We start from the raw sequence: 10,506 nt of genomic DNA on the forward strand, positions 1-10,506 counted from the left end.
CCCACCAAATAATAGGAAAAACTTAAACGGAGGGTGTTGCATGGACAAGCCCGATGGCACCATGCCCCAACACGCGTGGACTGCGAGGGCCCATTCATCGCTGCTTGCAGCTTTAATTTTGATCAGTTTTTCATTGTAACAACTATGTTCTACATTGATGATATAAATAGGTTAAAAGAAATGTGTTTTCCAAAGGAAGTAGTTACCATATTCTCTCATGAGAGACAATCAGTACGTTAACATGATATTAGAAAAAGTTGGTCCGTGTGCTGACCTGCAGGGCAAAACAAGACAACAGTTCATACTGGACTTCCTGTAGAGAAACAGCAAAAGCCAGAAAATTTCCCCTAGCAGTTATTAAGATCATCTGTCAACCGTAGAAAAGGAATGATATGTAACTAAAATGCATGTGTTGGGCACTTGTGATCATTATACAGAACCCGCTGCAGTATTTCAGCCATTCAAAACATCCAGGTCACTGCTAGAGCTCATCTTTCTGACATTTATCAATCAATCATTATCAAGCTTAAAGATATAAAGGTATTTCGAAATCACTGTATTTTGAGTTTATTTGTGGCTAACACAGCATGGCAACTCCTCAGCTAAATAGGTAACTTTATTTCATTAGGACCACTGCAGTTGGTCACCTTAATACATGACAACAAACCATGTCAAAACGATTACAAACAGATGTGACTTATGTCTACAAATAGGAGAATTAATAAAAGTCTGTACTTGTGTTTATTTGACTTTAACATTGATGAAGTGTTTGCTGCAAATTGTGTGTGTATTTGGACGGCTGCCACTGTTTGCCCTCCCAGGGGACAGAGGGATGTTTTATGGCACAAATCCACAATCTCCTCCTCTCTAGGTTTGAATTGAATTCAGTAGAAGCATAGACCAGGTCTGTTTGATAGCAACAACTATCTGGCATTTTGGCAAAACAAAACTGGTTTCAAACAAAATGTGTTTCCTATACTGATGGCAGTGGCGGTCCTAGCTGTCATGACACCCTGGGCAAACCTCACCTCCAGCACACACACACACACACACACACACACACACACACACACACACACACACAAACACAGACACACAAACACAGACACACACACACACCGAAAAAAATGGACAGAAAAAAACTCCAAATAACTTTTTTAATACAGTAATTGTTGGAAATTTGGCCTAACATACACAGTAACGGCTACAATAAAAGATAATAAATACAAATAGGTACCAACAATCAAAAGAACTAGTATAATAGAATGAAATATAGATAAAATAGTGAATCAGATTTCTAAATTGCACAAATCCTTCATCACAGTACAATAATTTTATTATAATAATAATAATAATAATTGTATAATAATTTCACTGCACTTTGTACAAGAAACACAAAATGAATACCAACCAACTTCTAGATATATTTTCCCCACTAACTAATGACTTCCTGAAGTATTGATGGTGGCAACTTCTTCCGTCACTGTCGTTTCTAGGGAATACAAAGTCAGATGTTACCTGACTTGGTCCCCTGGAAACCAGCTGTGTCTGAATTCTCACAGTCAGAACTGAAGGCCAGTTAGCAGGTCAGTGCACAGGAGCTCATCCTCAAGAGACGATTCTGCTCCAGGCGTTTCTAATGGAGAGCACAAGGGCATTAGTATACACACATTATTCACAGTGTTTATAGTGCAGAACATCACACATGTTAATAACACACAGTGATAATAACATCATAACTGTCTGCAAAATGCTTGTGAGAAATTACATAGTCTTCCTGTTAGTGATCAAATGTGCTGTAAGGACAGGAGGAGGAAGTTGGAGAATGACATTTTTATTGAGGTGGCCTAAGAGCCACAGGTGGGGGCACATCCCCCATGTGGTAAGACACAGGTTTTAGATAAGATGACATTTGCTGTCCCATCTGTTACATCAAATAATCACTGTCCTGCGAAGACAGGATACATCCAAATATCAAAGAGTCATTATTATGTAAAGAAAATGTTTTATGACTGTTGTAAATGAAGGTAACCTCCTCTCTGATTCTGTACTTAAAGGATAACAGTTCTGATTCATAAGCCGAAGTCTGAAGTTCTTCGGAGAACTGTCAACTTCACAAAGGAGAATTTCAACAACAGGTTTTGCAGGGATGCACAAACACACACACACACACACACACACACACACACACACACACACACACACACACACAGGGAGAAGTAGAGGTAAATGCATCTTCATCCTCAGGATCAGACAGCATTTGTGGTGACGTGTGTGGCAGCAGAGGTAGATGGCTCCTCCTCCTGGCTAGTGGCAGAGGGTGCGCCAAAATATTTAAAAAGTCCCCTGCATTCGCATTAAAATACAACACAAATGATCAATGCAGGAATAGCACAATTAAATAAACCTGTTATTAAGCATAATCTGTTGCAGGTTGAGTGCTGCTCCACCCCCACTCGATCAGCATCACTGGTGCTTGATTGCACATTGGTGACACCTGTTTAATTACTGCGCTCCCCTTGGGCGCACTTTCTCTTGGCGTTCACCTGGCAGGGCCCTCTTTGGCGTGCTCCGGTTGCTTGGTGGGCTTGGAGAGCTTCATTTGTAGTCATTTTCAAGGTGAGCATGGGTGCTGTTACTTCGTGAAATTTTATGGAACATCATTGTTTGACAGCTGCCGTGATTTTGTTACTGCAGCGTCGTTGGCCGTGCTGGTTGGGTGGTGTCCGCTCTCTATTGTCACCGTAGACTGTGCCCGTTTCTGGGATGCTTAAAGGAGTACGCCACCCCTAGGTGAAATTGAGTCACTCCCCGCAGTCCCTAGAGTTGGATGAGTGAGCCAAAGCGTTTTTTAGCCGACCCAGCCATTGTCCTAATCTAGAAACGCCGCGGTTAGCTTTAGCTTAGCATAGTCGCTGTAATCCGGAGTGTCCAGCTAGCATGTCGTTGCGAAAGTGAATCAAATAACTCAAGATTTTTTGTAATTATTTCTCGTGACCTATACATTCATATCGAGTACACATATAAATGCAAATTAACACGAAGGGATTTACTAGACCAATTTATATCTGGAACTATTTGCGGCCACAGCACAGGCAAAGCACTGCTACCAAATGGTATCAAAATGCCACGGTTATCTGATGTACGCATTTCCTTGTAATACGGTTTTTGTGTTTGTGTTTGAGTGTGTGTGCGTGTGCGTGTGTGTGTGTTGAGCCTAAAGTCTCTTCGTCTGTCCGCTGCGGCTCCACTCTGTCTCTCACAGAAGAGAGGGCGAGAGACTGTGTTAGTTTTGCGAGAGACTTGGAGTAGAGGAGACATGCCCACTGGTTGTCCCTCAGGCTGCAGAGAGATAGTGTTCCCAGCCTCCAAACTGAGAGGAGTAACCCAGGGCAGGGACTCAGGAGGAATGCTGATTTTGTATAAGGCAAACCTTGTACGCTCAATACAATTAATCAAAATAGGCGAATTTTCAATCTGGATCAAAATAAAAAGAGAGGTTGTTGCCATGATAAAGATATATTCATGTGTGCAGCATATATTCCCCCATCCGAATCCTCTTATTACAATGAAAACAGTTTCTCTGTTCTGGAAGATGAGATCAGTCACTACCAGGCCCAGGGAAGTGTACTGATCTGTGGGGACCTTAATGCCAGGACTGGTGTAGAACCAGATTATATTACTCCACAGGGAGACAAACATATACCTGGCCAAATGAGCATTCCCCTCCCTTCTTACCCCCACAGGAACAACTTTGATAAAACTGTCAACAAAAGCGGGCACCAACTGCTGCAGCGGTGTCGAACACTGGGTCTGTACATGGTTAACGGTCAGCTTCGAGGGGACTCCTTTGGTCTCTACACACACAGCTCTCCTCTTGACAACAGCACCGTAGACTATAGCATTACAGATCTGGACCCCTTCTGTCTGAGAGCATTCACAGTTAGCCCCCTCACACCCTTATCTGACCATAGTAAAATAACACTCTACATTAGAAAGACAGTAACAGACCCTCATGCAGCAGAACCCACTAAACTGAACTACACAAAACAACCATCAAACAGAACAAATCAGACATCAAACAATTCAATCTCAGTTAGACCATTTTCTTTCCACCTCATGTCCCCACAGTAATGATGGCCTGAATCAGGCTTTACAGTGTCTGAACGACATATTTTACAACGCAGCATATTTATCCAACCTGAAAATGTGCCTGTTGTTGGCTCTGTGCTTGTCACCCTGGAGGGGGTGGTGGAGGACAGGATGCCGGCAAAACTGCTGGTGATTATGGACCATGTCTCTCACCCCTCCACAAAACTCTGGACAAGCTCAAAAGCAGCTTCAGCAACAGACTCATTCAACCTCGCTGCCTTAAGGAACGGCACAGATAATCATTCCTACCTGGTGCCATCAGACTGTACTCTTGCTGTTTCTTGCTATGCGCAGACTAAGCAGTTAGGTTAAGACCATATCATCAGTTAGGCACAAGTAGTCCACTTTGTAATACCCTGCGAAATAAACACAAAATAATCAATATCACATAGTGCTCATCAGTCATTTATCTTCATTTTATAACTCTAACAAGTATAGTGTGTCCAAAACTGCTTAAAAGTGACAACTTTGAAATTGGGTGTATGCTTTAAATGGACACTGCACTGTATATTGCAATGTTTAATATATAAAGAGATTACGAATTTCCGTGGACCAGGAAGCATCACGGCCACCCTCAGCAACACTGGACTAGGATGTTTAAGTTTAAACATGTTTTACAATTTAAAATAAACATTTTTGAAGAATACTGCATCAGTTTCATTTATTGACATATAAAAAATGATAATACAAGGTAAACAATGGGGATCCTCTATCAGTTCAACTTGCTCAGTGGGTCAAATTAAGATGTTTGATTTTAATTTGAGAGAGGTTTTCATGACTCTAGCCTTTTCATCTAATATAATAAACTGTGGCATCCTTGCAGATCACCTTAAAGGGTTAGGAATCCATCCATCCTAATTTGACAAAATAGGGGCCCCCAAACAGCATCTTGCATAGGGCCCACAAAAAGACAGAAACCGCCCTGTTCTTGACTGTCAAAATAAAATAGAAACTTGAATGAAAAATGATTAAAACACAGAGATTAATGTGCTTATGTCATACACCATCAGCCGTCAAAGTATCAAAAATAAGCAGTAGGCTATGTAAACTGGGGTCACATACTGTATACAGACAGGGAAAGAATTCCTCTTTTAAGGAAAGTATAATGACCAACATTAACTTAATACAAATAACTGAAACTAAGAATAAATAATTCCCAACTATATTGCTAAACAAAATCGGAATTCTGCAGCGTTTCTTTCACTAATTGTAACAAGATGATTACTTTGCTTGCACATTTAGCATTGTGGAAGAAATGATCCATACGTGGTCAGTAGATGGCAGTATTGTCACACGTTAGAAAAGCACTGAAACTTCATGCTGATTTTAAAGGGTGCTGCAAAGGTAAAGCACCAAGCAGAGGGGTTGTATTTAGACTGAATTAGACATGGGTATGTTTTCAGGCAGAACATATATTAAACCAATCAGAGCTTCATCTCCCATTCCCTTTAAGAGCCAGGTGCACCAGGACCTGGAGCATCGCTATTAAACAGTAGCACTCTGCTCACTGAGGGACAGGGATGTGGTCTTCTGCTGCTGGACCCTCTGCCTTTGCCGTCTCAACTCTGTTTGATTGCATATGAGAAAATAAACTGATATTTAACCGAGGAGGAGGAGAAGCACTGCTGTGTTCCTCTTTGTGTGAGAGTGATGCATGATATCAGTCCGTGGATCAGGCAGGACGGGTCATAAAAAGTATTATCCTGATCAATAGCAGGTGGGGTGAAATATGTCTTTAATGAGGAAAGTCTTAATAACATAGCAGAGACAAAATGTGTATCTCAACATTTACATGCCCATTTGTGCATGGAAAACAGCAAATTAATGTATTGATTATTTAAAACTCCTGACTCGATGACTTTATGTTGATCAATGTTCACATTTCTTCTACACATAGATCACACACAGTCCAGATTCATGGGGTAAAATATGCATTTATACTGTGTACTGTGTGTTTAGACTGTGTACTGTGTATTCATACTGTGTACTGTGTACTGTGTACTGTGTGCGATGCTGAGGGATGATCAGTCTCACGTGTTTAAAACAGACCATGAAAAGAAAATGTTTGTAATAAATTAAAAAGTAGATTGTGGTCCTTTGTTCCCCTGCAGTCAGGTTGACATATTTTAACTCACTGATGAACCAGAAAACAAACTAAATATAAATCTTGATGGTGATTGAATCTGTTATCTGTCCAATCAGTAACTAAGGGGGCATGCCAGCCCTTATAACACTTTCTTGAAGGCCACTCTCTTGGGTCCTCACTCATCGCTCGGCCAACTTCTTCCTGGAGCACAAATAAGAGAATTGGGATAGCCTGCAAGATGGCAGACAGGAACAACTTCTGGTTTAAGAGAGGTGCGAGGAAATGACAAATAAGAGTACCCCTTGCATCTCTCCACAAATGGAATTAATGTAAAATGAGAGGCGCCATGGAATATTACTGTTTGTATAGTAAGTATGGTCTATAAGGGAAACATACAGCCTGAGGTACATGTTTACACCCAGCTCAAAGGCAGTTTTGCTGTCACTGTTAATTAGCTGTTAGTTAGTTAGTGCGGTACACCCAGATTCATTCATGAAATAACTAACCAGTGGTCCAGGTATACAGCATATAAGTAATTATTTAAATCCCCTCTGGTCCATATATATTTGGACACTGACAAGTTGTTTTTTTACCCCTTTAATGAAACATATTCCAATTATAGTTATATAATGGACATGAACATAAAGTACAGACTCTCAGCTTTCATTTGAGGGTATCCACATTCAAATTGTATGAAGGGTTTAGGAGTTTGAAACAAGCCATCTTGTATTTTTAAAAGAGTCCTCGGCTCTTATACCTAGGTGGTGTTGTCGGTTTTAAATTCAATTTAGCTGATCTTAAATAGGCCCAGGATTGGAGGTTGGGCCTGGACACACTTGCGTGTTGATACTGTGGTACCTCTTCCTGTTAACATACACACTCTCGTCCACACTTGGACCGATGATCCTTACCTGTGTACCATCAATTGAACCGACCACTCCAGGGAAGCCAGCTACCTGCATGAATGCAGTTTGCTTCAGCTGAATTATCTGGGGTGTAGTTGGAAAGTCAATGAAACGCATGACGAGGTGAGAAGCAGTTAGCTTTTATTCTTAAGTTTGAGAGTAGGACTACATTTCACAAATTCTCCGGACTTGCATGTAAAATGGCACTCTAAGACACTTGATAAATATGGCCCCTGGACGTCCAGGGAAGACAACAGTGGTGGATGATCGCACAATCATTTCCCTGGTGAAGAGAAACCCCTTCACAACAGCCAAACAAGTGAACACTCTCAAGGAGGTGGGCATATCAATGTCCAAGTCTATCATAAAGACAAGACTGCATGGAAGTGAATACAGAGGGTTCACTGCACAATGCAAGCCACTCATAAGCCTCAAGAATAGAAAGGCTAGATTGGACTTGCTAAAAGACATATAAAAAAGCCAGCACAATTCTGGAAGGACTTTCTTTGGACAGATGAAACCACGATCAACCTCTACCAGAATCATGGCAGGAAAAAAGTATGGAGAAGGCGTGGCAGAGCTCATGATCCAAAGCATACCACATTATCTATAAAACATGGCGGAGTCGGTGAGATGGCTTGGGCATGCATGGCTGCAAGTGGCATGGGGTGGACAATGACCCAAAATATACGGGGTTATACTTTTGAGCCCCTGAAATGAAGGGACTGGGTTTAAAAATGTGTTAGTTCCTCACATTTTTATGCAATCTTTTTGTTCAACCCACTGAATTAAAGCTGAAAGTCTGAACTTGAACTGCATCTGAAGTGTTTCATTTAAATTTCATTGTGGTAATGTACAGAACCAAAATTAGAAAAACTTTGTCTCTGTCCAAATATTCATGGACCTAACTGTATATTCACCAACTACTCAAACAAGAAGAAAGAGACACATCAGCCAGATGTTGGCATGGTTGCATGCTGTTTTACATTTGGGCCAGACAGGAGGAAATCCAGGTGGAATTCTAGGACAAGAAAAAAAAGAAAATCTAAATTGCAAACAGATCCCTGATCCCTGACACATCACTCACCATTTGCAGACCTCTGCTGTATCTTCTCTTTATTTATATCTTGCTCATCCTCATTGCTTTTGTTCCTTTCAACAGAACAGAGCTGGAACTTGATTGTGCTACAGAACCAGCAGTGTGTCCAAGCTTGTGCCTGTGGTGCCTCACTCAGCTGTGATGCACAGACACAATGACATCACACCTCTGCTGGATGACTTAATCCCCCCTCATGTTTCTTACACACCAGGATGCTGTCATGAGGGTCATCTTACTGCTCAGCTGTTAAGTATTCATATTAAAATGTGTTGATATTGTACGCACAGATGGCACACTAACAATATTATGGGTTACAATTGAACATTTTATTGTCCATCTTTGTGTTCTTGGTTACCCTTCACCCCTTTTTTTATTTTGTCAAATCAGGATTAAAGGGGTTGAGTCATATGGTTTTGGTCCACACGTCATATACATTAAGTAATTTTGAGCTGTTACATTTTGAATGGTTTCATAGTAATTCAGCTGCTGCCTTAAATACTGACAACATAACTAGCTTGTATAATATGCACAAAGTCTTGTTTTAAGTCTATTTTTGTGAAATTGAAATTTTGGTTAACTGAACTTGAGAAATCCCATTCATCTTAAATTCAGTTAGTATAGACAAATTTTTGGTGTTACAAAGGCTCTTGCTCACTGTAGCCCTATTTAGATAGAGATGCAGCATTATCTCCACGGCAGAGGCTCACCATTTCCCCGTCTTTGTTTGTTTCCACTGAGCCAAGTGTAATAAAGTTAGAAAAAATCTTATTATGAATTTCTTCTTAATTGATGTGCTGGTTCTTCATGTGTACAGTTCAGAGCTACCTGGTGGGTTAATTGCACAACTGCATAGGCAGGGCTCCTTCTTGCACACTGTTCGTGCCTCGGCAAAGGAAATATTCCTGAGTAGTGATGGTAATGTAATCGTAAAGTTACAGACACTTTAGTTAGAAGGCCAAGGCTGAGGGAATGCGTATGCAGGCAGACATATTTCCTCGGACCAGTGGTGCTGGGAACCCTATTGTAATTGTAAAGATTTTTATTTTTCTCCGGATAAGAGTCGTGATGCAGGCAAAACCGTGCGAGAGAGGGCGATGCAATTTGGAGGGTTGGTCCAGACTCCTGCAAGTACCACAGACACAAAAAATGACATATCTGCCTGCAGGGGGCACTATAACCTAGGCCAATGCGTTTTTGCCTGTAACTCCAACACCATATGTTGCACATTCAAAAATCCCCCTTGTATCCCCAGATTCCCCTAATCTAACTGAACCACTTTGCTATGGCCACGCCCACTAACGCCTAGAAAGTTTTTTCACAAAATCGCAAAAACTGGAAAACCTACTTTTTCAAACTCCTCCTTGGGATCTTGTTTGATCTCCATGATACTTGGCATGTATACTCTTCAGCTGGACCTGATCTTAAGTTATCAAAAGAATTTGCTGAGTCAAAAAAATGCGCAAATTATTAACGAACAAATTTCTGTAGCTAGCTATAAAAATGCACACTGTTTGATAACTCGGTCAAACTAAATGCTATTAACACCAAACTTGAGATCCTTTGTTGCCATGAGACTGGGAAGGGATGAGCCAAATTTGGCGAACTTTGGCCACTAGGGGACGCTAAAATATGGGAAGTTTATATCTCTGTCTGGTTGGTATGATGTAGGGCCAGTCCTGAAGCGACATCTTGAAGGGGGTCATGACTGATCAATGTGGGCGTGGCTAAGTACAAGATAAACAACAAACATTAATTTCAGCCAAACTATTATGCTGAGAGCTTTGAAATTTATATGATAAATGTAGAATAGGACACAGTTCTTCCATAATAATAATTGTACATGTACTCCACTAGGTGGCGCTATAATTGATGCAATCGCATTTTTGCTAAACCTTATATCCATATAGTCCCTGAATAGAGCCGGGTTTTCTGATATAGGCCACACCCACTTCTGCTGCACATTTCATTCCCTAAATCACCACATATGCAAAACCTACTTTTTCAAACTCCTCCTACAATTTAAGCACCATCTGCCTGAAACTTGATATGTCTGATGGAAAGTTGTCAAAAGAATTTTGCCATGCCAAAAATTCTGCTAGTTATAACCAAACAATCTTTTTTGCTAGCTGAAGAACACATATTGTTCCATATTTCCGTCAAACTAAATGCTTTCAACATCAAACTTAAGTCAGTTCCTGATGTCATCCAGAGGCCCTCTGCCAAATTTGGTGCAAATTGGCCAATAGATGGCACTATAATGGATG

General features: G+C 40.9%; 1 protein-coding gene across 4 annotated transcripts in view; it reads left to right on the forward strand.

Annotated features, from left to right (window-relative positions):
- Positions 1 to 2,511: 2,511 nt before the first annotated feature.
- Positions 2,512 to 10,506, forward strand: part of LOC119027993 (aquaporin-4-like) — a 24,742-nt gene continuing 16,747 nt past the window's right edge. For 3 of the 4 annotated variants that reach the window (XR_005077539.1, XM_037113445.1, XM_037113447.1), the window contains exons 1-2: positions 2,512 to 2,619; positions 8,306 to 8,488. Coding sequence is in view for 2 of the 4 variants with exons in the window: in XM_037113445.1 (XP_036969340.1) it covers positions 8,384 to 8,488 (105 nt within the window). In the remaining 2 variants the exon portion in view is untranslated. Of the gene's footprint in view, positions 2,620 to 8,305; positions 8,489 to 10,506 lie in introns of those variants that run through there. The other variant, XM_037113446.1, reaches the window with a different exon arrangement.

Source organism: Acanthopagrus latus, chromosome 11, assembly GCF_904848185.1.
Source record: "Acanthopagrus latus isolate v.2019 chromosome 11, fAcaLat1.1, whole genome shotgun sequence".
NCBI classification, from domain to species: Eukaryota; Metazoa; Chordata; class Actinopteri; order Spariformes; family Sparidae; genus Acanthopagrus; species Acanthopagrus latus.